Genomic DNA, 26,176 nt, shown 5'->3' on the forward strand with positions numbered 1-26,176 from the left:
TCCGAAATTTTCCCAGCACGCGCGCAAGGCGTGTCACGACAGCCCCGAATTCTTTTCCGAAACCACCCCCCTTTACCCCGGGGCCTCACGCAGCACGCACGCAAATACTCGCCGCACGCCGTCTTCACGTGCTGATCACGATTCGACGTCCCACGTCGCGATGAACACGGCACTCCGCCGATTACAGCTTTCCCTCGGTGGTTGGGTGTACTCAAAAAGAGCCGGTATAGTCCCGCGGCGCGGCGGTATCCGTCGTCGCCGTCCTCAACTCTCCTCTGCTGCGGTGCTTGCGCTGGCACCCCGTGCCGGTCACGTGATCGGTAGCTCCTCGCCGATTTTCTCCCAAAAGAGCAGTGGCTCAAGATTGCCAGCCCCTGGCCGGAACCTGTTTGTTAAAAACAAAATTACTTTTCCGGTACCGGGCGACTCCTGGCCCTTCGTCACGAAACGGCACTCACGGTACGGCACGTGATACCCGCGTGCTCAGCAGCTCGCCGGTCGCTCTCCCTTGTCGTTAGTCCCGCCGGGCGGAAAATTCATGATCGACGTCGGCGAACGCACTCAAGCCCTCCATGGGCGGAAAATTCATGATCGAAGGCGGCGAGAGCACTCAAGCCCTCCATGGGCGGAAAATTTATGGACGAAATCGGCGAGAGCCTCCTCACTGTCTCGTCGTCGGTCCCGTCGCAGAGTTTTGCACCTCGGTCCTTGTACGACTGCCCCGAGACTCGCGAACGGGCCCGTTGCCAGGCCAACCGCGCCGACGCAATACTCCTTACGGTACCGGTACCGCCAATTTTCGCGAGTCGGTAAATCGCTAGGTCGGTAAGCCGACACCGAAACCGCGAGATAACGTAGTTTTTCCCGTTACAATAATTTATACATATTTTCTTATTCTATTGTACTAATGATGTTTTCAATAAATAATATTTATTATATTGTTATTTTGTGTCATAAATTAATAAGTACACCAGCTATATATATAGTATATAGAAAACACGTGCGCGCGCGCGCACTTTCGTAGTGGTTTGAATTTTGCGCGACATCGCTACGTCACCGTTACGTCATCGCATTTAGTTTAAGATTTCCGGGGACAGCGATAGAGGCGCTAAAAATCGGTCCCCACTTTTTACAAGAGTAAGTCTACCCACCCTGCGGCTACCGCTACTGCCTTACTATGATCGACCGAACATCTCGCTGGCCTGAAGCAATTCCCGTTATGAATACAACATCAAACATCGTAGCAACAGCATTCTTTAACACATGGATTTCGCGTTTTGGAGCACCGGCAATCATAACAACAGATAAAAGATCTCAATTCGAAGCACCATTCTTTCAATCCCTCATTCAACTGACAGGCAGCCACCACATACGAACAACAGCTTATCACCCCGAAGGCAACGGCATGATCGAACGCTGGCATCGAGCACTCAAGACAGCAATAAAGTGTTACCAAACACAAAACTGGACCAAAGTCCTTCCAATGATTCTCTTAGGACTTCGAGCCTGCTACAAAGACGACATCAAAACCTCTGCAACCGAACTCGTCTATGGAACAACCCTAAAACTACCAGACAAATATTTTATTTCAGAAGACCCCACAGGATACCCAACCATCCTCGCCGATCAACTTCGAGAGAAAATGCGAAGCATTCGTCCTCTACCATCAGCCCATCACGGAAAACGCAAAATCTTCACACACGAGGACCTCGACATCTGTACCCATGTCTTCGTTCGAATTGATCGTCCAAAAAAACCACTTGAACCACCATACGAAGGACCGTATCTTGTCATCGACCGACTTTCCACATACCTATACAAAATCAACTTCAAAGGAACTCCAACACAAATAAACATAGACAGGCTTAAACCAGCATTCCTGCAACTCGAAGATCAAGAGACAACAGCAATACCATCAACTTCGTCATTTATTAACAATATTAGTGTCGGAAAGCGAATTAAAACCTTATAATTTAAATACAATTATAACTTAAATGTAAAATAAAATGAAAAGGAAAGCGAACTTAAAATTGTAAAAAAGCGAACTTAATTTATAAAGATAATAGAGACATAAACACGACGAATACACAACAAGCAGATGAGTTAGCTGTGGTGTATTAAAAAACTGTTAACATACCCGCAATAAACAAAAAAGTAACTGCTCTTCGGTAACGTCTCATCCGAAGAAACAAAGGAAAAATTTTGAACTCGTGACGTAGCGATGACGTTACTTAGAAAGAACAAAGCGAGCGACCGTTCGCTTTAAAAATTTCGACCAAGTTTTTGTAAAGCCTTAGAGCTCCGCGACTTTAAGAATATAAAACAGATCCGGCCTCCGGACGGCGAGTTCAGCGGCGGGCTGACCAGAGGCATCCAGCGTGCACATCTCTCGTCTGTGAGAAGCTTAATAGAATTATAAGTCATTATTATAATTCATATCTGAGGCTCAATCTTTTCGCATCCACCACCTTTCTGCGAAGCGACGGTACGTCGCAGTGATCGATTCACGAGTCCAGACAATTAGTCTGTTACAGCTTCAACATAAAATCAAACTTAACCAAAAATAATTTCGCGTACCTCCAAGCGATTCACAAGAAGAAGTATGGGCCTGCGCCTATGTATCAGACCCGCGTCTATGTTACGGACATGCGCGTTGGTCTTGCGTTTACGCGCTTTTCTGCTCTTCGCCGTTTTTCCTCACGCGCATCTCTGTAAGAGCACGCGAACATGAATGTTCCCCTTAAACGCCTTAGATATTTTCTAGCTACCATACAGTTAGCTAGATATCGTGAGAGAGTCGTCCCACGTGCAAGGCGTATATATTAGCCGAGTTAATTAGTTGTTATACGCGTAGATTTTATAGTTCTTATAAGTTATTCCGGCAAGTGTAATTAAACCCAAATTAATTAAAGATTTAATATTCATCTTGGACTTCATAATTTGGCTACAAACAATTATCGCGACCAGCATTATTGCTGGATGTTTTACCAGGCCAGTGATCATCCCCACAGTGGTGACCCCGACGTGATTATCCTGTTGGATCGTCGATGAGCAGCGGATTCAACTGCCGCTTAATAAAAGGGTCCTGCTGCGGCCCGTTCCTTGCCGTTGACTTCGAAGAGTTTCCTCTTCCACGAAGATTTCTGGCCGTCGCCAGTTTGGACTTTACGACTCCCGCCGAGCTTTTGCCGCTCAAAGCCATCGGGCGCATTAGCTTCGGCAATTGATTTCTGGGCTCTGTTCCGGATTTCTGATACGCCGTCGTGCAATCTGTATTAAGCACGACAACCACTCCTTGCACATCGAGCAAGGCTGGTGCACAGCACCCTGTGAAGCAGTCAAGGATTGTTCCGGCCGTTCCTGCTAGGCTAGATTGTTTCCGCCGTTCCTGCTAGGCCGGATTGTTCCCGCCGTTCTTGCTAGGCCGGATTGTTCCCGCCGTTCCTGCTAGGCCGGATTGTTCCCGCCGTTCCTGCTGTTCCGGTTGTTCTTGCCGAGAAATCATCGTCTTAGAAATTTTGCGTGAAGCTGAGACCGGCGCCTTCATCGAGGCATCTCTTCCCTGCTAGATCATCTGCATCGCAGAACTTCGAGATCATCGCTTCACCACATCTCATTCTCAGTGCCAGTTTTTGCGAATTTCGTTTTCATACTTGCCCATCACGTGCCGATCACGTGTCGTCTTTGTGAAATTTGCGTGCGTTTTGGAATATTTTTGCGTCGCGGTTTGTTTCGGCGCCATAAAAGTGAGGATTTTCTGTGTTCTTTTCCGCGTTCTTTTTTTTGCGCTCTTTTTCTTTTTCTGTTTCTTCGGCTTAGCAACCGACGTTCATTTTGAAGGACGCGTTTTATTTGTTGTTTTCGCGCAGACGCGCAGCTCTACCTTCCCTCGTTAAATTTTTCTCTCGTGCTCACCGTGTTGCCACGTGATTTTTTTTTTTCGGGCTACCTTCAACTGTAATTGAATCGAATAGCATACTTTTTGTCGTTTGTTTTCTTCAACATTCTTTTCTTTGCCGACCGTCGACTTGTGAAGACAAACTTATTTTAGCCACAAGCGAAACTTAAAAAAAGGCAACACCGTGCGATATTGCCGTCGTAGTTAGCGAAATATTGCGCGCGTTCCGTCCAAGGATATTGCGTACTTCTAAGACTTGCGTCGTATATTGCGTCTAGCGTGCGATATTTAGTTTAAGTGCAGCGCTCGATCATGTCGTTCCCGCACGATTTCCCAGAAGACGATGTGCGTCAATGCCTCACTCTCTTGCGAGAAGAAGTTTTGAAACTCACAAACGAAAATACGGTTCTTAGGGAACATCGAGATGAGGAATCGGTTCCTGGCACGTCTTCTAATCTTCCACCTTCCGCCGCTCCTGCGGAGGAGCGTCATGTTAATGCTTTCTATAAAGTGCCGAAAATTGCACCTTTCTTTAAAACTGATCCCGCGCTATGGTTCATTCAAGTTGAAGTCTCACTTCGAAACGCGGGCATTACTAATTAAGTTACAATGGCGGACACAGTAATTTCTCATCTCGATATGGAAGCAGTCTCACTTATTAGCGATTTAGTTTTGTCCCCCGACCAAAACAGACAGTACTATAACATTAAAAACCGAATAGTCTCGACTTTTGCTACCTCATCTGAAGCAAAGTTGCGTCAACTTTTGAAGGGCCAGATTACGCTTGACGGTAAACCTTCCCAAATCTTAGCTTGCATGCGCCATTTAAGCGGCGACTCTTGTAGTGACTCGGTCCTCCGGTCAATCTTCCTCGAGTTCCTTTTTCAGCATTGTCGTGCAATTATTGCCGCCTCAAAAACGGAGACCCTTCAAGACTTGGCGCAGCTTGCCGACTCCGTTGTCGATGCAATCGGCTCAACCCTTCAGTATAATTCGTCCGTGTCTGGTGATTCTGTTATGTCCGCAATGCCTATTTTTTCCGTTGACACTCGGGTTGATTCGCTCGAACGTAAGCTTGACGATCTTGTCAACGCTTTTAGCAAATTATCGTCTAGAAATACATTTCCCTCGCATTCTCGATCGCGCCACGGTTATCGCGGTCGTTAAGGTCGGTCACGATCTACATCTCGGTCCCAATCTCGCTCTCGCGACCGCTCGCAGCATGATATCTGCCGCGTTCATAGAAAATACGGGGAAAAAGCTACAAGCTGCCACCCTTCATGTTCATGGAAGTCTCTCAATAATAACGCGTCAAACTAGTTGGGCCTTCTTTCTGTAAGGCGGGTATGGTTGGCCTCAGCAATTCTCAACGCCTCCATGTTCTCGACCGTAAATCGGGAAATATTCTCCTAGTAGACTCCGGTGCGGAAATATCTTTAGTTCCGGTTTCCGATTTTAAAGATTTATGTCCTTCTTGCGACTGTAAATTATTCGCCGCGAATAACACAGTCATTGACACTTTCGGAACCGTGCGTCTCACTCTCGATCTCGGTATCCGACGCTTTATTACATGGAATTTTCGCATCGCCGCTGTCCTTACGGCTATTTTAGGAGCTGATCTCATGTCAAATTATAGTTTATTAATTGATTTGAAACGCCGACGTCTAATCGACGAGACTACCGGTCTTTACACCCCGGGTATGATTATAACTGCCTCCGTGTTATCGGCTTGTTTAATTCATCCGTCGCACAAATATGCGCGTTTGATTTCCGAATTTTTCAAAGTTTTCGGCACGGCGCAAACGGCACCGCTTGAATCGCGTGGTGTTCAACACCATATTATCACTACCGGCCCTCCGGTAGCCGAACGTGCTCGTCGTTTACCTCCCGACAAACTCAAAGCTGTAAAAGCTCAGATTAAGCGCGACTGTGAGGAAGGGCTTTGTCGTCCCTCGAGCAGCCCGTGGGCAAACCCTATCCACTTTGTTAAGAAAAAGAACGGAGAATGGCGTGTATGCGGTGACTATCGCCGGCTAAATGCTATAACGGTTCCGGATCGTTATCCCGTACCTCATATTCACGATTTTTCGTCCGTCCTTAGCGGTAAGTCGATCTTTTCGTCGTTAGATCTGTCGCGCGCGTACCATCAAATTCCGGTTGCAAACGACGACATCCCAAAAACCGCGGTGATTACTCCTTTCGGTTTGTTCGAATATTGCGCTATGACTTTTGGTTTGCGTAACGCGGGACAGACGTTCCAACGTTATATCCACCGTGCTCTCGGGGATCTCGATTTTGTTTTTACTTTCTTCGACGACATACTCGTCGCATCCTCGTCTGAGGCCGAGCACGAAAATCACTTTCGCGTCGTTTTTCAAAAACTCAATGATTTCCACCTCCGCGTTAATTTGAATAAGTGCGTTTTTGGCGTACCTGAACTCGTGTTTTTAGGACATTCTATAACTCCTCAAGGTTTTAGGGTGCAATTTCACTATGACGCTGGTCGCTAGCGTCTGATCGATCACGTGATCTGATTTGCGACGCTGGCGTCAAGAAAAGAAGCTCGATTTATTCAGCTTCCAGCGGCATATAGCGTCCAAAAAAAAAAAAAGTTAGGTTGTGTTATTTATGTACGTCCTTCCTTTCTTACCACTGAAATATGTATAACGAAGTAAGTAATTGTTATTAATTACTCTGCAATACCACAGGCAATACCCTGCAATGAGTAAGATATTTTGATGAATTCTTATTTTTTTTTGATTACATAAAATAAATATATTTTTGTAATGTTTAATAGGAACTGGATCTGGTCCAAACATGTGGACTGTGTGAAATGACTATTCCTGAAAAAGATGTTATAAGTCACTTTTGTTTGAAAAGGTATAATAAATATTATACGGATAGTGCAACATTATACTTTTATCCAATGACAGGTATGTATGCGTATAATATAATTTTGATAATTAAATATTCATTGATGTACATATACAGCAAGCATTATTTTTATGTAAAGCAATTGCTTTACATAAAAATAATGCTTGCTGTATATGTATTTTATATATAATAATTATATATAATAGAACTAAAAATGCTAAATATTAATATATTATTGTAGATGATGAAAGTATAATAAAAAAATCCTTAATTCAATGTGAAGACTCTTATACTACAATTTCAAACAAAGAAAATTTAACAGGTAAAAATGCAAATATATTTATTTAAAAAAGTATAATATAATATGAAATTACTTTTTACAGACAATGTATGTTTAAAAAATAGCTTCCCGTCATCAACTATTGTAGAAAAAAAGAAAAGAAGAAGTTTATCCTTCGATGAAGAGGAAATGTTGATATTGGAAGTGCAAAAACGAGAGCCGTTATGGAACTTTCAATTAGATGTCAAATATAGAAATTCAAAAGTAGTCAAACAACTGTGGCAAGAAGTTTCAGAGGCATTAAATGGTAAGCTTAAAAATTATTTTGTAATAAAATTCTTGTATTTTTTTTAGCTACAATATTTGGATTATTACTTTCATTACTACATATTTTATCATTATTTTTTAGGTTCAATTAGTTCCGAAGCAGCAAAAACGAAATTTAAATCTTTGCACGACATTTTTAGAAAAATTGTTCAATCAGAGAATAAAGCAAGCTGATCCGAAAGAACACGTACCACTCGATGGCACCATTATCAAAACATGGAATTTATGCGTGACTCGTGTTTAATAAAAAAATAAGTTTTGTTTTTATAAAAGTTGTGTACATTCTTCATAAATTGTTATAAACATGTTTAAATATTTATTAAAATATTTCAGCACAGTATCTAATTTATCTTCAAATAATTCATTTAAAATATCGGAAAATTTGAAAGAAGTAAAGGCAATTCAACCAAGTATAAAACATTTTAATAAAATTTGTAACAATTCTTTCTCTTTCTTTATATATATAATAATCAATTATTTATTATTTTTTAGGAAAAAAATGGATAACGGAAAAGAAAAAAATGCGATAGAAAGAATTGCCGATGCTTTTTGCGACATAAAAAATAATAATAATGATATCGTTTTGCCACCACCGCCTCAGCCCGATAACGTGGAATCTTTTTTAAATCTACTTGGATCTAGAATTCGTAAATTAACTGAAAAAGAAAAGCAAGAAGCATTTCAACAACATTTACAATTATCATACGAAATGTTGAGAAATAATAGACATAATTAGTAATAACATTTGTTTGAAAAGAGTATTATAAGAGCGTTATTCTAACAATTTGATTTAATATAAAAGTTTTTGTTCAGATTTTTTATTATTAATAACATTTGTTTGAAAAGAGTATTATAAGAGCGTTATTCTAACAATTTGATTTAATATAAAAGTTTTCGTTCAGATTTTTTATTAGTAATAACATTTGTTTGAAAAGAGTATTATAAGAGCGTTATTCTAACAATTTGATTTAATATAAAAGTTTTTGTTCAGATTTTTTATTAGTAATTACATTTGTATTTTTTTTTTTTTGTTTTTTTTATATTTTATTGATTGATGATATAAAATATATATTCATAAAGAGAAATAAACACCAATAATAATGAACACTAACACTACACTAACACTAACACTAACACTAACACTATTACTATTATTACAATAATAATTATATTACTTTAATAATTTCTTAACAGTTTTCATATTGCCATGGAATTGCTCCTTCACTATTAAAATAATGACAGAATTCATCTCTTATTATTATAGCTTTACGTGAACCCAAGTTAGAACCACATTGAGTTATATCTTGTAAAGCACTGTTATCAGTTACATCTAATTTCCAACTACTAGGTATAAGATTACCTTGTGAATCTTTTCTATCAATTAGACTGGATGGTATATATTCATTATATCCAATATCTTTAATTCGAAGCCAATTATGTATACAAATAATAGATTGAATTATTTTCATACAAGTTTCAACTTTGGTGTTAATTGGACGTCTTAATATTCTCCATTGGCTACATAAAATTCCAAAAGAACTTTCAATCATTCTTCTTGCTCTACTCAACCGATAGTTATAAATTTTTCGCTTTTTATTTAAACCTCCTCTTCCAGGATATGGTCGAAGTAGATATTCTGTTAATGGGAAAGCTTCATCACCAATAAGCACATATGGTAAACATATTCCATTAGCTGATATAGGTTGTGGTTCTGGCAAATTCATTCTCTTATTGTCAAATTTTTGCCCTATTAGAGAAGATCGAAAAATACCACCATCGCTTTGTCTACCATATGCTCCAATGTCAACAAAAGTAAATATATAATTTGCATCACATACTGCAAGAAGTACGATACTGTGAGAATTCTTATAATTATAATATGAAGAACCAGCATTATTAGGACACTGAAAAAAGTTGTTAATAAATGTAAATAATTAATATGTTATAAATTAAAAAAATACATTAAAAATAAAGTATTTACTGATCTTACTTGTATTACCACATGCTTCCCATCAATAGCACCTATGCAATGATTAAAGTTCCATTTAGTTTCAAACTCGTCTGCTATACGCAACCACTTTTCTTTACTTAATGTTGATGGAAGCACTTCTTTTTGAATAAGTGACCAAATAACATCACATGTATCATGAATAATATTACACATTGTGGTTACGCCAATTAAATATTGATATGAAATAGACCTCATCGAATCACCAGCAGCTAAATACCTATAATATTACCATAATATTTGGATTATTACTTTTATTACTACATATTTTATCATCATTTTTTAGGTTCAATTAGTCTCGAAGCAGCAAAAACGAAATTTAAATCTTTGAATTTAAATTTCGCCCCGGCCGGATCCCGTACACGCGTCGATCCGCCGCTGTTCGACGGATCGCCAGGCTGACGTCCGGCCCGCTCGAGTAAATCAGGGGGCGGTTTCATACATATAAAATACAAGAACTAATAATAATAATGCAATTAAGTAATATCATAAAAAATAATTACAAATCTTAACGTTAAACATAATCTTTCAGCAGCTGATATTGGCTCACGAAAAGGAGTAATTTGCTTCCTTAAATGAGGCTCTACTATTTGTAATAATTCTTCAAATTGTGTGGTAGACATTCTAAAATAATTTTTAAACGTGCTGTCTTCCAAAATAATGTTTGGAAGTATTGCATGATAAAAACCATGCAGTTTTCTGGTTTTGAATATTGGTGCAACCCAATAACGTTTCTTTGTATATTGTTTTTTATATTTTTCTTGTTGATATAAAATTGTTAAATACATTATTAAATGCTTTTTCATTTTTTCTCTTTTTTTAATATTTATTATTTTTAAACAATCCATTTGCCATTTGTAATATTTCTTATAAAAAGACATTTTTTTCGAGGGTAATAGGATAAAATAACAAATGCTAAAACTGTTTTCATATCAGCGTCAATACACGCTAGCGTTCAGCTGTTTTCATTGATATTTGACGCTGGAATCTAGCGTCGCAGCGTCAAGTGAAAATGTACCCTCAAACCTACTTCCGAGAAAGTTGATGGGATAATTAACTTCCTTAAACCGCGTACGGTTGATCAGTTACGTCGCTTCCTTGGGATGATAAATTTTTACCGACGTTGTATTCCCAATGCTGCCGCAACGCAAGCTCCTCTTAATGCGTATATCTCTAGCTCGCGTAAACGCGATAAACGCGAGATAGTCTAAACTCCCCAAGCGAAGACTGCTTTCAATCAGTGTAAAACTAACTTGTCGAACGCAACTCTTTTGGCTTACCCCTCCGATTCTGACGACATCAGACTTGTGACTGATGCTTCAGACTTTGCTATGGGCGTAGCCCTAGGGCAATTTTCTGACGGTTTCTATAAGCTCTTAGCTTTCTTTTCGCGTAAATTCTCTCCTACACAGATGAAATATAGTACTTATGATCGCGAACTCACCGCGATTTACGAAGCCGTTAGGTATTTCAAACATCATATAGAAGGTCGACAGTTCGAAATTCTTACCGACCATAAACCCTTGACTCATGCGTTCTCTCAAAAAGCGGATAAATTGTCTCCTCGCCAAACTCGTTATTTGACCTTTATTGCGCAATTTACAAATTGTATCAAACACATCTCCGGCCAACAAAACGTCGTTGCTGACTCACTCTCGCGAGTGGATGCCCTCTGTTTCCCAGATCAAATCCAACTCGAAAATCTTTCAAACGAACAATCTAATGACGTAGAGCTTAAAGAATTGCTTAATTTATCTAAATGTTCGTTGTCACTTAAACGGTTGACCTGGGGACCAGACCGCACTCCTATCTTTTGCGATATTACTAGTGAATTTATACGTCCGTACGTTTCGTCTTCGCTGCGTGAGAAATTATTGTCTATTTATCACTCGCCGTGCACCCGAGTGCAAAAGTTATGGACCGCCTGATTCGTCAGCGGTACATTTGGCCGAACTTACACCGCGATGTAAGTCAATTCTGTAAGACTTGCATTGCCTGTCAAAAATCAAAAGTTTCGCGCCACGTGAAGCTCGATCCTAGTAAGTTTGTCGCCCCTGATGGGCGTTTTTCTCACGTCCACTTGGATCTAGTTGGTCCATTACCTCCTAGTGAGGGTTGTTGTTATCTGTTAACAATGATCGATCGATTTTCACGTTGGCCCGAGGCCGTTCCTCTGCAGGATATATCCGCGCCTGCCGTCGCGCGTGCTTTCTACGATAATTGGGTATCACGCTTCGGATCTCCGCAAGTAATCACGACCGATCAAGGATCGCAGTTTGAATCTTAATTATTCACTTCTCTCCTTACTCTTATTGGTTCACATCGCATTCGTACTACCGTATACCACCCTGCGTCGAACGGCATGATCGAACGCTGGCACCGCTGCTTGAATGCGGCAATCATGTGTCACGCGGATTCTCAATGTACTCGCACACTTTCGACCGTACTGCTAGGTTTGCGTGCGCATTTGCGTTTAGACATTGAGGCTTCGCCAGCCATATTCTTGTATGGTACATCTTTGCGAATCCCTGGCGAATTCCTCTCAACACCTGATTTCAAGCCTGATCCTAAAATCTTTCTTGAAGATTTCAGAGTTTATATGCGCTCCGTTAAGCCAGTTCCGATAACGCACAACTACAAGTCTCGTGCATTCTTTTTCAAGGACCTCGTTTTCTGTACGCATGTGTTCATGCTTGTCAAAGTCAAGAAATCATTGGAACCACCGTATTCCGGTCCATATAAAATCTTTGAGCGCAACTCTGACCGCGTTTATACCATTGAAGTTAACGGTGTTCCCCGCAATGTCTCAGTCAAAATCTAAAACCCGCGTATTTCATTCCCGATAGCGATACCGCTCAAGAGATTCTGCAATCTCCAGTGCAAACTTCCGATTTGCAACCTTCTAGCTCTAAACATTCTGTTTCTTTTAACGAGCATCCTCTGCCAAAGACTGTACCGTCTGAGATACAATCTCCTTTGCATTCTATTCTCAAACAGTATCCTCCGGCTAAATCTAGATCTTAATCATATCGCGCCGTCGCGCCAATTTTGTAATTCGGTGTACATTTTTCTTTTGCGCTGTCGCGCCTACTCAACCATTTACATTTATACTTTAATCGCATTCTTTACGTTTATTCGCCTTGCGATAGTCTTATTAATTGTTTGCGTCCACAGGTACGCATTTGCCTTAATTTTTATATCAAATTAAAATATGCATCACATTTTTATTTTGGGGGAAGTATATGGGCCTGCGCCTATGTATCAGACCCGCGCCTATGTTACGGACCTGCGCGTTGGTCTTGCGTTTACGCGCTTCTCTGCTCTTCGCCGTTTCTTCTCACGCGCATCTCTGTAAGAGCACGCGAGCATGAATGTTCCCCTTAAACGCCTTAGATATTTTCTAGCTACCGTACAGTTAGCTAGATATCGTGAGAGAGTCGTCCCATGTGCAAGGCGTATACAGGGTGTCCCATACTAAACGGACGTAATTTGAGAAGTAAGTAGAACTGGTCTAGACGAATAGAAAAGTCTTATACCGTTTTGTAAAATTCTTAACCGTTATTAAGAAAAAAATTAATTTGTTTAGCGCAAGAGCGACAAGAAAGCCACGCGTGAGTGAGCGCGACAAGCGAGTAGCTAAAAATGGTGCCGTCGTTTGTTGCGCTTATTCACGCGTAGCTTCCTTGTCGCTTTTGCGCTAGACAAATTAATTTTTTTCTTAATAACGGTTGAGAATTTAAAAAAATGGTATAAGACTTTTCTATTTGTCTTGACAAGCCCTACCTACTCCTGCAATTACGATACTTTACTATGGGACACCCTGTATAACAGTTATGACTGTTGTGACAGTGATCAGCTGTTATGGTCGTGTGACAGTGCGATAAAATTTATAACTGATCGAGTGGTCTACACAGTCCGTGTCGCGAGTGCTCGCTAATACAATTTGAAAAATAACATTGATAACATTTTGAGACAGTGTGTCTGCAGAAAATTTTTCGTCATCTACATTATTGCAGCAGGTAAATATTTTAAAGATTTTTATATTCGACTAAAACAATAGTGAAGTGTACTGTTGTGGTCAGAAAGCTTAACGCAACACATGAAATTAGAAACCGTTAAAAACATATATGATTATAGAAACAGATCTAATGCAAACTGTTGTATTCGTTCATGTGCAATACATAGATATGATCACGTTGCATACTTTCTGACTACAACCATACACCTAAAAGCTAATTGTTCCAACTTTCTGGCAAATTTATTTGTTAGGTAATTGTATGTCTATTTTTATCTTTTTTCCTAAGAGGATAAAGACAGGCATATGTTTACCTGACAAGTAAATTTGCCAGAAAGTTTGATTAACCGTTTTTAAATTTTTTTGCAGATTAGTACTTAATTAATATATAGACAGGTGATTAACTATGGACAATACACGAAAAAGAAAACTTTTTGTTTCCAAACGTCAGATTAGACGAATTATTTCAAATAATACAAATATAGATATTGCAGGGTTTTTCGAACAAACTTCAGAACAATTGCTTACGTTGTAACGATGCCCCTCGGAAGAAGCATCGTTCCCGGATAAGAACCGCCGGAGGCCGAGACGACGACCTTCTCGGCCAGGATGGGAAGCACGGGGCGCTCCCGAAGAAACCGATCATCGGCGCGACAAGTATTGCCTGTAACGTATACGCACAAAGTCCCGCGGAGCGGACTTACACGAGCGGCCCCGAGCTCGGCCGAGCGACCACGCCGCGTTCGGTACCGCGGAATACTGCGTCAAGCGCCACGTGCCGGGATACCCCCGGCCGTCGCCTTTTTCATATAAAAAGACGAATTTGTTAAGACCGAGGACCGTTCTTGTTCCGTTTGCCTCGCAGCAAACATCCGGACCGACCGACTTCTAGTGCAAGCAGACAAACGGGGTAGAGCGCACTCCGTCTCGGTCAGGCACTCCTGACGCTTGCTCTAATAGAAGTCTCCTAGCCGAAAGTAATATTCGATCCGTACGACCGGCTCGTGGGGTAAAGCGCACTTCGCCTCCTTCGAGTGATCTCGATCCCGTGTCTACGATCGTATTACCGAGGCGACTTTCCTTTCGCACCGTTGCACAACACCGGGGTGGAGAGATCTCCGTCTCGGCCGAGTACTCTCGGCTACTGCAACAACGGACAGGTGCTCCATCTTCAGCTGTTCCGAAACCGCGTTCGCGTCGCGATCTACGATATATCGCGTCCCGCGTCGCATACGTTGTCAAAGCCACGCCTAGGCTCGCGACCTCGGGTAATATTTGCACGTCTAACCACGCGATCCGTTAGGGCGTTATCTAGGCGGCTGCCGAAAGTGTTGTAACAGCCCGCCTGCCGAAGACCCGCTTATCAATAACCGCCGTATCGATCCGACGCAGAAACATTACGATACTTTATTGTTCTTTTCGGCGACGTCTCAGTCACGCGTTTGTCTGATTGTCATTTGCTTAATTGAATAAACAACCAATTAATTGTTCACTCAGTCTCGATACATTTACGGACCTAATAATTCTATCTCGAATCCTGTCATCCCGACGAGCACATTCGGACACCCACCGCTGGCCCGATATTCGAGGCCCCGAGAATTACAGTCGTTTCAACGTTTAATGATAATTCAGACATTTCAGAAAAAATTGTTAATGAGAATATTGATCCTTTTAATGCAAGTAGCATTAAATGACACAATAGTTAATATCGATAATTTAACTATGCCTTTCGATGAATATAATTATCAATGTCAAGATGATACCATTGAAATAAATTACAATGATCTTAACAATGATAATGACAATGATATTAAAAATAACATTAATGATAATGCTAATAAGATGCAATTTAAAAATGATATAGCTTCATGAGCTGTGTCATATAATATCCCACACGTTGCTTGTAATGCATTATTAAAAATTTTGCAGCAACATGTGCCCAATAATTTTCCGAAAGATGCACGAACACTGTTAGAAACACCAAGGCAAACTAAAGTTTTAACATTATGTGGAGGAGAATATTCCCACACAGCACAAAATATTTCAATAACATTGCAGCAATGTTGCAATCTTGCAGATTGCAGTGCAACGTTGCAGAGACATTGCTAAAGTAATGAAATTGCAAACTTCTAGCAGCAATGTTGCGGAGACATTACTGAAATAATGAAATTGCAAACTTCTAGTAGCAATGTTGCAACAACAGTTTAGAAACAATAAATAAAATATTTTAATGTATATATGCACTTCCTTAATTTTTCTAATATTTATTATAAATATAAATAAAAATACAGATATTAAACATTATATTATCCTTTTTTTGGCATCAGCATTTTAATTTATATAAATATTATAAAAAAATTATCGTTGCAAATATGCAGATATGCCATATTATCGCTGTAGTCGATGGGCATCATATTTAATATATTATATCATATGTGTGCGCGCGCGCGCGCGCGCGTGTGTGTGTGTGTGTGTGTGTATGCGCGGTAACTCGCAAGGCTTTCGCGATCAGTCACCTTATATTATACATAGGCCCGGTCTCACCAACGTTAGTTAAGCTAACCGGTTGGTTAATCCATTGGAATGATCAATCGTATTTTTCATATCGCTGAATGACATTTTCGCTCAACAATGCGATTGGTCATTCCAATGGATTTTAGGTTAGGTACGTTCAATAAGATGTCACTCGTGTAACTCGGGTTGCATGAGTGGCGTCTCTCCGAACGCACCTAGAGTTTGTTGTGCTCGCTTCTCAAAACGTCTCAACTGTCAGTTTAGTGTCAGCTGAAGAGAAAAGAGTTTCGAAGAACAATACGCTAATATATAATTATTCCTTTGTCACATTTTGATTGAGACAGTTACAAATATTATCGCGGACCAGAGGAATTTGAAAACGTGGATAAAATAACTCAGGTATGTAAATTAACTATTTAAATATTAATTTTAATATGATATTATCGAAAACGGGTGTATTATTGATAAATATCTCTTTTATGTGTTGCAGAAACGTATAATATATTATTTATTAGTCAGTTGATAAATTTTGCCGGTTATCTGCAGTATAAATTAACTGATATTAAAAAATAATATATTTACTTTAGCGTTTTAATTATTTATATGTATTTGTGTTAATAAAAAGAAGTAATTAATTATTGTTTTAATTATGGAAAATACGCGAAAACGAAAACTTTTCCTTTCCAAACGTCAGATCAGAACAATTATATCGAATCAGACAAATATAGATATTGCAGGATCTTCTGGACAAGATTATGAACTGCTCACTTTTAATAATGACTCTAACAAAATTGTTAACGAAAATATTAATGCGTTTAATGCAAATAATGCTAATAATATTGACAATGATAATATAGACCATGATACTGACAATGCAGACATTGACAATGACATAGATCATGATAATAAAAATGCTATTGACAATGATGTAGATAATAATATATGTAATGCTATTGACAATACCACTAACGATAATGATAATAACATGGAATTTAGAAATGCTATTGCAACATGGGCTGTGTCATATAATATTCCCCATGTTGCTTGTAATGCATTACTAAAAATTTTGCAGCAACATGTGCCAAATAATTTTTCAAAAGATGCACGAACACTATTAAAAACACCAAGACAAACTAATATTTTAAAATTATGTGGAGGAGAATATTTACATTTAGGTTTACATAATGCCATAAAAAATATGTTATCAGAAAATAATGACGAATATATTGATTTACTTATAAATATACACGGTCTTCCAATAGCAAAATCATCTCATGCATTATTGTGGCCTATTTTATGTTCAAATACAAAGAATAATACTGTGTATCTTGTTGGTTCATTTTTGGAGAAAAAAAACCAGAAGATTCTAATATGTTTTTGCAATTTTTAGTAAACGATTTAACTAATTTAATAAATGAAGGTTATTATCATTCTGACAAAGTAATTAAAATTAGATTATTTGGTTTAATATGTGATGCACCTGCGAAATCTTTCGTTTTGAACATAAAAAGCGACACTGGATTTTATAGTTGTACAAAATGCACAATTAAAGGTCAATATATAATGAGTAGAATTTGTTTTCCAAATAGAGCATTTTCCTTAAGAACAGATAACCTATTTGCTGTTAATGCTTATAAAAAATTCCAAATTGGTTACTCTATTTTAAATAATGTTCCACACTTTTTGTCTATAAGTAACACACCGTTAAACTATATGCATCTTGTATGTTTGGGTGTAGTTAAAAAAATGATACTTCTTTGGATGAAAGGGCCATCTTCTGTTCGTTTAAATTCTAGATCAATCAATAAAATATCACACTTGTTAACAGTATTTAAAAACACTACACCAAATAATTTTGTTAGAAAGCCAAGATCTTTAAGAGATGTTAAGATGTGGAAAGCTGTAGAATTTAGAAATTTTCTTTTATATACAAGACCTATAGTATTAAAAGACGTATTAAAAAAAAACATATATTATAATTTCCTCGCACTTCACATAGCTATCACAATTCTTATACGTCCAAATTTATGTCAAGATAAATTTTTAAATTTTGCTGAAACTCTACTCAACAATTTTGTTTTATCTTTTGAAATATTATATGGAAGACAATACATATCACACAATGTTCACAATCTTATACATTTACGTTCTGACGTAAGAAGATTTGGGCCACTAGATAATTTCAGTGCCTTTCGTTTTGAAAATTACATGTCAGCTATTAAAAAGCGATTAAGAAAAAATGAAAAATTATTACAACAATTATTTAAAAGGTATAAAGAAATTGAAAATGCTGCAGGAACCTCATCATTAAAACATAATTATAATAACCGTAATCAAATATATATATGTAAATATTTACATAATAATGGACCTATACTTGATGATAATAATTATATTAATAACGTTCAAGCACAATATCTACAAATATCAAATGAAGAATTTAACATAAATTGTAAACGTAACAGTGATAATTGTTGTCTCTTAAAAAATGGATTATGTATTTTAGTTATGAACATAGTTAAAATCAATAATAAAAATATTTTTGTCATTGGTAAAAAGTTAAAATGTGTGACAGAAGTATATGAAAAACCATGTAAATCTAGTAACTTTAATATTAATGTAATGACAATGAGTAATAGTGATAACATTTATTCTTGGCCAATAACAGACTTACTATGTAAAGTATGAAAAATTCTATTTGGTAATGATCCAAACATGTTTGCAATATTTCCTCTAAACCATAAAATATAGTTTTCGTGCATATTTTTCATATTTATTTCAATAGTTGTCAATAGATATACAGGGTGTATCATTTAATGTGTCACACCGAGTAGGAATAGGTAGATCTTGGTGAGAAAAATAAAAAAGTCTTAAACCATTTTGCAAAATTCTTAATGGTTATTGAGAAAAAAATTAATTTGTCTAGCGTAAGAGCGACAAGGAAGCCACGCGTGAGTGAGCGCGACAGGCGAATAGCTAAAAATGGTGCCGTTGCCTGTCGCGCTCACTCACGCGTGGCTTCCTTGTCGCTCTTACGCTAGACAAATTAATTTTTTTCTCAATAACCATTGAGAATTTTGCAAAATGGTATAAGACTTTTTTATTTTTCTCACCAAGACCTACCTATTCTTACTCGGTATACACAAATACACCACATATCTAGCTGCAGTGACTTTTTTAAAACATTAAAACAATCCTAACGGTTATATAATTGCTGAATTTAATGACGGGCTGCAGTTGAATCCTGTTAAATGGTATAATGCCAAAAAAAAATGCAGTATATGGCCTACTAATTTTAAAACCAATTTCGCATTAATAAAGCGATTATAACAAGGAAAATGCCGAAAGAAAACTCAAATTGGGAAGAGTTATGCATAAAGAGGATTTTTGGCACCGCAAGTAAATAATTAGGTTGTATTATATAAAGTGCACATACAAATATTGTCATAATTAACATTATTTTGTTTTCAGGTAATTATGCAGAAGCTATGGAGAAATTAATCAAAGCACAAGATACGTCTAATATAGATGACACTGCAGATATGTCTCCAAATGAAGTTGTTAAACGGGAAAAAAAGAGAAGACGCATAAAAGCTAAAAAGTCATATTCTACTACTTCTTCTTCTGACGAAGATGTCACAGTTGACGATCAGGGAAAAGAAAATAATAACCTGCCTGCTTTTCCAAAAATAAATAATTATCAAGAAATGGCAACCGATCAACAATCGATTATAATAAATAAAAAACATAAAAATAATTTAGTTGATATATTAACAGAAAAAATTTCAAGCAATACAGACAGTAATAGTGGTGAGTAATATATCATTTAAACAAATCGTAACAATATTATGTAATATTAATAAAAACTTAATTATAATTAATTTTTCAGATAAAGATATTTATAACAGGCTAGGAAATTTAAAAAAAGCAACTCATATTTAAAAAAAAAGACATCTGAGTGAAAGCTCTAATACTCACAACAATAATGACAAAAGTTCGGCTGATGAAGGTAAATGATTTAAATTAACAGTTTCTATGTACATTATAATATACGGCTTAAAGCTTACTATACTGATGTAGATCCGGCCTAATATATGCTACAATCACTGAAAGTTCTATCTATATACATATTTACTTAAATCGTAAAAAATTAGCCAATTACTTTACATTATTTTTTTGGAATTTTGATATAATTGATTACTTTTTTAAGGCTTAAGACTTATTTCACTATATAATGTAGACTTGGCTTTATATAGTAATAATTAATAGTCTGCAGGTACATATATGTATTTTATATAACATATTTTATAAACATATATAATTATATTTATTTCAGAGTTTAAAAAACAAGTTTTATTAAAATTAAATAAAATACAATATAAGTTAGATACATTAGAAAATAAAATAGATTTAATTAATAATAAATTCGATGTTATTAATCCTACTAGTTATAAGGAATCTAATATTTCATTCCTTATTCCATCGATAGAGGAATTAACTTTATTTGAAGAAAAATTGCAGGAAATAGAATTTAAAAACGAAGTTGTAAGTTATCATACAAACTGTTTTCTGGTTAATGCAATGTTTACTTCGGCCATGTACTTTTTTCAGCTTAATATTTTTAAACTCGTGGGTGGAAGTACTGCACACGTAATGATGAACAATATATTAAAAAAAGCAGTACTAAATTTCATCGCAACAAAATATAGCTGGGCAGGAAAAAGAGATAAATTAAGTTTTAAAGACTTGAACCTTGTAAAAATTATTGCACGTAAGTTTATTTTTTTAAATACAATTTATAAAGTTAATTAAGATTTTACATTTATCTAAAACATAAATATATTTGCTTTGAAAAATATTTTTAATCTTGCTGAACGCTTTTACACATTACAGAAGCTGTTCGAATGGTACATGGGCAAGTAACCGATCCCGAAATTGCGAGTTCTATATCAAAGTGGCTTGCTCAATCCACTTTACGGACACAAAGAAAAAAGTACGTACATTTGTTATTTTATATATAGCAAGAAACTGTGACATTTTTAAAAAGTACTTAATAAAACTTATTTATAAAAATGCTTATTATTAAAAATACTTTTATTATATAATACAATCATAATTTTTAACTTATTTTAACTTTTTTACAGATTGATTAAAAAACAAACTAACGAAATAAATATTTAGATTTTAGATATATCCACAGATTAAAAGTGTATGTAGCCGTTATAGTTTAAAAATCTGTTAAGGAAGATTAAAGGAAAATTAAACAATTATATTTATAATTTATGATTTTATTATCTGTTATTTAATTAAAAATCTTTATTTATTAAATAGATATTTTATATATGATTCACTAAATAAGTTAACGTATGGAAGTTATTCATATATATATTTTATTTTATTATTTACTGTATAACCAAAGAAATGTATATGAACGTTATTATATATTTTTTGACATTGTACCGTATATAGCGAACAAATTATAGTTATTTTTATTTATATATTATTATTTATTAATTAATCAGATATATACAGTATGTATAATAACAATAGTAAAATAAAAGCATAATACATGTATTTTAAACTTTTTTTATTTTTATCTAAAAATATAATTAAAAACTAACTACAATACCTATATATGCAAAAAATTTGTTTTGCAATATTGCATTGCAATTTTACTGTGATATTGAACTGCAATGTTGCTGGGATATTGAACGGCAATCTCTCTGAGGGCGGACATTTCAACGTTTCTGCAATCTTTTTACAACGTTGCAGAGACGTTATCGCAATATTGCAATTTTGCAGTGCAATCTTTTTGCAAAGTTTCTGTTATCTTGCAGTGCTGTGTGGGTTATTTTGTAAGTTCTTTTGTAATTATAATATTGTAAACTCCATTTTCTCTCTGAAGAAAAACAGTTGATAACAATAAAAAGTTTAAAAAATTTACATATTTGTGAGTTTTAAATTGATAACAACTCAATCTGAATATAGTGAATATATGTTAAAATGTGGAAGGCTGTAGAATTTAGAAATTTTCTTTTATGTGCAGAACCTGTGGTATTAAAAAATGTATTAAAAGAAGACAAATTCTATCATTTCCTTACACTTCACATTGTTATTGCAATTCTCGTACGTCCAAATTTATGTCAAAGTCAATTTATAGATTTTGCTGAAGCTTTGCTCAACAATTTTGTTTCATTATTTGAAATATATTTCAAATAATGAAACAAAAGTGAGCAAAGCTTATTGACAAAATTTGGACGCAAAATGATAGAATTTGTCTTCTTTAATACATTTTTAATACACAGGTTCTGCACATAAAAGAAAATTTCTAAATTCTACAGCCTTCCACATATTTAACTATTCAGATTATTGATTTTAAACTTTCACAAATATGTAAATTTTTAAACTTTTATTGTTATCAACTGTTTTCGAGAAATGAGTTTACATTATAATTACAAAGAACACAATAACCCACAGCACGTTGCAGAAATATTGCATTGCAAAATTGCAATATTACAACGACATTAACGTCTCTGCAACGTTGCAATAAGATTGCAGAAACGTTGAAATGTCCGCCCTCAGAAAGATTACAGTGCAACATCATAGCAACATTGCAATGCAAATCTTTTATTAATATCATCAGGTATAGGTCCATTATTATGTAAATATTTACATGTATATAGTTTGTGGTTATTATAATTATCTTTTAACGACAAGTTACTTGCAACATTTTCAATCTTTTTGTACCTTTTAAATAATTGTTGAGAGGGTTTTCACTTTTTCTTATTCGTTTTTTGATAGATGATAAGTAATTCTCAAAACGAAAGGCACTGAAATTATCTAGTGGCCCAAATCTTCTTACATCAGAACATAAATGTACAAGGTTATGAACGTTATGTGATACATATTGTTTTCCATATAATATATTATAGTATAATATATTATAGTATAATATATTATATGGAAAACAATATGTATCACATAACGTTCATAACCTTGTACATTTATGTTCTGATGTAAGAAGATTTGGGCCACTAGATAATTTCAGTGCCTTTCGTTTTGAGAATTACTTATCATCTATCAAAAAACGAATAAGAAAAAGTGAAAACCCTCTCAACAATTATTTAAAAGGTACAAAAAGATTGAAAATGTTGCAAGTAACTTGTCGTTAAAAGATAATTATAATAACCACAAACTATATACATGTAAATATTTACATAATAATGGACCTATACCTGATGATATTAATAAAAGATTTGCATTGCAATGTTGCTATGATGTTGCACTGTAATCTTTCTGAGGGCGGACATTTCAACGTTTCTGCAATCTTATTGCAACGTTGCAGAGACGTTGCGCAATGTCGTTGCAATATTGCAATTTTGCAATGCAATATTTCTGCAACGTTTCTGTTATCTTGCAGTGCTGTGTGGGTTATTTTGTAAGTTCTTTTGTAATTATAATATTGTAAACTCCATTTTCTCTCTGAAGAAAAACAGTTGATAACAATAAAAAGTTTAAAAAATTTACATATTTGTGAGTTTTAAATTGATAACAACTCAATCTGAATATAGTGCAATCAGAAGATAATAATTTAATTTTTTGCTTAATAAGGTTAATTTTTTCAAGTATTTTAGTATTAAAATTGTGTTCATTATTTTATAAGTTATTTTGTAATATTTAAATCATAATATTTGAAGAAAAACAGTTGATAAAGCATATGACGATGACAATGGTAATAACAAAATGATCTAAATCATGGTGACAATATGACAGTGACAATGATAAATTATAACTATATAAAACCGTAATTAGCAACAATAACAGTAGACTCTAGTAATAATGATTATAGTGGTAGTTAGTCGTAGCAGTAGCAGTAATTGTATTTTTCTTGACTTAGTTATCATGTACAGACTTAAGTTCTTATATTTGTTTTATCAGATACACCTTCTCGTTGTTAAATTGCTCGTCCTCGGAACGATCCGTATAGAAGCGTGTCAGGAACTCGATCAGCTTTTCTTCATTATAGAGCAATATGTCCAGAATGGGTTTCGGTTTATTAGGATCGCCACAAATACCTGGATGCAATTGGAAGAGACCACATTTAATTTTTTATTTTGTCTTTTAGTGGAACTATTTTTTACATGTCTTGGAGTTGAAAAACTGTCATCATACCTTGAAAACATAGAAAACCTTAAACTGTTTATTGCAAAATTTCTCTCTCAACGTGTTTATCATTAATTTTAAATTATCTGAATCATACTGCAAAAACAATCATTTAAATGAAAGTATTGAAACACTCAATAAATTAAATGCTGTCCTACCTTAAAATGTTCATCATTAATCATACCTTGAATCAAACTGTATATTGCAAGATTTCTTTTTTAGCATGTTTATTATCACCTAATACACGATCACTAATTACTAACTTCACATGTCAATATGTTAATAAACAGAGTCGATAAATCAATCCGCATCATCTTGCAGCGCAAAAACAAAAAGTACATTTTGGGCTAAAGACGAAATTTTATAACGACGATGTTTCTTATCTGTTTTTACTCTTATAAGAAAATTTGATAACTCGATATCTTCGTTTGCAAACAACGTAGAAAAAAAGTAAAAACACTTTTTTTATATTATTTGATCTTAATTTACTACACGATGAACCTATTTAGAAAGCGATTGGTTCAGTTATTATTAAGATCCGAAAATATACGGATTTCTCAGTACGTCGTCTCGCGTAAGAGAGGTTCGTTGGTACGCTGCGCTTATACTTGGCGCGAGGCACTACTGTGCCTTTTGATATTAAAGAATATACTAATATTTCCAATTTTGCAAAATAAAAACATTATTTTTATTTACAGAAGAATATATATTTTTAAATGCCAATTTAAAAAAAAACCCTTTTTTAAGTACCAAATTTGAAAACTTTTTTTTAATACAAATTTTAAAAACTAATTTTTAAATACCTTATTTCTATTACATAAAAATGTAGATTCTGATATGTAACTGTTACATTTCTACTGCCACATAGTGATAGCAGATCATGCTCGATTTCTACTGTACGTCTGCTGTCAGTAATTATTATTGTACAGTCTGTTCGATATTTGCTGTCTTTCTGCCATCATGTTGTGACGACACGTCGTACTGCGTTTCTGCTGCAGTTCTGCCGACACAAATGACTTAGAATCTGCTGGTATATTGTTGGCAGACTGCTAGCATTTGGCTATCAGGGCTGTTACTGCAATAGACCGTTATCTCATAAAGCAATTCAATGAAGTCTGGAAAATACAAACTAGAGGAGCTTTACTTGTTGTATTAAAAGACGTCAAAGAATAATATCAAACTCGTTTCCGACAAAATGCACAAACGTTTTAGTTGAGGGATTATATTTTACAAAGTAAAAATCCACAGACATAAGACCCTAAAATCTATTTTACTTTTGTACATTAAGAAGGAACGTCATGATTATATTTGTTTCACATGCATAATTTATTTTCTACTTGTGCAACTCGTACTTATTATCTTAAGATAATACTCAAATCAAAAAGCTAAGCTTACTTATTAGTTTAGTAGATTATTAAATGTACACAAAGATGAAACACAAATCCTTATCGAGCAAATAGATTTACAGTGGCATTTAATATTAATTGTTAAATTAATAAGTGTAGGTGTGATTGTAATTCATTTGAAGAATGTTATAAACTGAGAGTTTTTAAGACTGCGTTTCGTTATTTACTAAAATATGTACTTAATAAAATAATCTTGTCAGCAAGAAAAATATATACACTTCTGCAATGTTTTTATTTATTTTAAAATATCCTGTAATGTTTAGTACATTTTTGTTTAAAAAATAACAGAAATTGTAACGACGCGTTACTTTTAAGATAACGGTAAAAGTTTTAAAAGTAACTTTCTTAACACTGATCTTGAAAAGAAATTTAATGTCTGGGAGTGATTCAAAAGAATCTTTCATAGATTTATTTTGCGGAAATTATTTACATATCTATGCAAATAAAATAAAGCATATATCTATAACTTCTTTTAACAATTTTGCCTTCTAATTAATATTGTATCCAATTCAATTTGCAATTAATAAATGTGAAAACTATTTTCGTGAGTTATATATTGTATATAATTTTATTTGTACAATATATAACACACAATGCAGCATATAATTTATCTTTTGTTGTTCAATTAGAAGATAAAATTACGTTTTGCAATAATTATACATTATTAATATCTGTTATCGCAACCGTTTAA

At 35.3% G+C, this 26,176-nt stretch overlaps 3 protein-coding genes and 2 pseudogenes across 3 annotated transcripts; 4 read left to right on the forward strand and 1 right to left on the reverse strand.

Moving 5' to 3' along the window:
• Positions 1–6,557: 6,557 nt before the first annotated feature.
• LOC139104034 (uncharacterized) lies at positions 6,558–8,117 on the forward strand (annotated as a pseudogene).
• A 400-nt stretch (positions 8,118–8,517) lies between these two features.
• LOC139104035 (uncharacterized) lies at positions 8,518–10,193 on the reverse strand. Its single transcript, XM_070659252.1, has 3 exons — positions 9,897–10,193; positions 9,370–9,609; positions 8,518–9,283 (listed from the first exon to the last, which is right to left on the reverse strand). Exons 1-3 carry the CDS (start codon positions 10,191–10,193, stop codon positions 8,567–8,569), a joined length of 1,254 nt encoding a protein of 417 aa, XP_070515353.1. The 3' UTR covers positions 8,518–8,566.
• Positions 10,194–11,788: 1,595 nt separating this feature from the next.
• LOC139104036 (uncharacterized) lies at positions 11,789–12,411 on the forward strand. Its single transcript, XM_070659253.1, has 2 exons — positions 11,789–12,111; positions 12,198–12,411. The coding sequence occupies exons 1-2, from the start codon at positions 11,789–11,791 to the stop codon at positions 12,409–12,411; spliced, it is 537 nt and encodes a 178-aa protein (XP_070515354.1).
• A 3,398-nt stretch (positions 12,412–15,809) lies between these two features.
• On the forward strand, positions 15,810–18,761 carry LOC139103869 (uncharacterized; annotated as a pseudogene).
• Positions 18,762–19,020: 259 nt separating this feature from the next.
• LOC139104037 (uncharacterized) lies at positions 19,021–21,458 on the forward strand. Its single transcript, XM_070659254.1, has 6 exons — positions 19,021–19,315; positions 19,388–19,726; positions 20,238–20,461; positions 20,528–20,687; positions 20,810–20,909; positions 21,061–21,458. The coding sequence occupies exons 1-6, from the start codon at positions 19,255–19,257 to the stop codon at positions 21,095–21,097; spliced, it is 921 nt and encodes a 306-aa protein (XP_070515355.1). The 5' UTR covers positions 19,021–19,254; the 3' UTR covers positions 21,098–21,458.
• The last annotated feature ends 4,718 nt before the right edge of the window (positions 21,459–26,176 follow it).

Source organism: Cardiocondyla obscurior, linkage group LG07 (genome assembly GCF_019399895.1).
Source record: "Cardiocondyla obscurior isolate alpha-2009 linkage group LG07, Cobs3.1, whole genome shotgun sequence".
Classification (NCBI taxonomy): Eukaryota; Metazoa; Arthropoda; class Insecta; order Hymenoptera; family Formicidae; genus Cardiocondyla; species Cardiocondyla obscurior.

What these genes read in the sequence shown, in the direction of transcription:
- LOC139104036 (XM_070659253.1), top strand. Translation starts at nt 11,789, where the DNA reads ATGTGTCACGCGGATTCTCAATGTACTCGCACACTTTCGACCGTACTG. An exon ending in AAGAAATCATTGGAACCACC is followed by an intron (nt 12,112 to 12,197) that starts GTATTCCGGTCC and finishes GCAATGTCTCAG; the next exon opens with TCAAAATCTAAAACCCGCGT.
- LOC139104035 (XM_070659252.1), bottom strand. Translation starts at nt 10,193, where the DNA reads ATGAAAAAGCATTTAATAATGTATTTAACAATTTTATATCAACAAGAA. An exon ending in AAAGATTATGTTTAACGTTA is followed by an intron (nt 9,610 to 9,896) that starts AGATTTGTAATT and finishes TGGTAATATTAT; the next exon opens with AGGTATTTAGCTGCTGGTGA. An exon ending in GGAAGCATGTGGTAATACAA is followed by an intron (nt 9,284 to 9,369) that starts GTAAGATCAGTA and finishes AACTTTTTTCAG; the next exon opens with TGTCCTAATAATGCTGGTTC.
- LOC139104037 (XM_070659254.1), top strand. Translation starts at nt 19,255, where the DNA reads ATGCCGAAAGAAAACTCAAATTGGGAAGAGTTATGCATAAAGAGGATT. An exon ending in CCTTGTAAAAATTATTGCAC is followed by an intron (nt 20,688 to 20,809) that starts GTAAGTTTATTT and finishes TACACATTACAG; the next exon opens with AAGCTGTTCGAATGGTACAT. An exon ending in TTACGGACACAAAGAAAAAA is followed by an intron (nt 20,910 to 21,060) that starts GTACGTACATTT and finishes ACTTTTTTACAG; the next exon opens with ATTGATTAAAAAACAAACTA.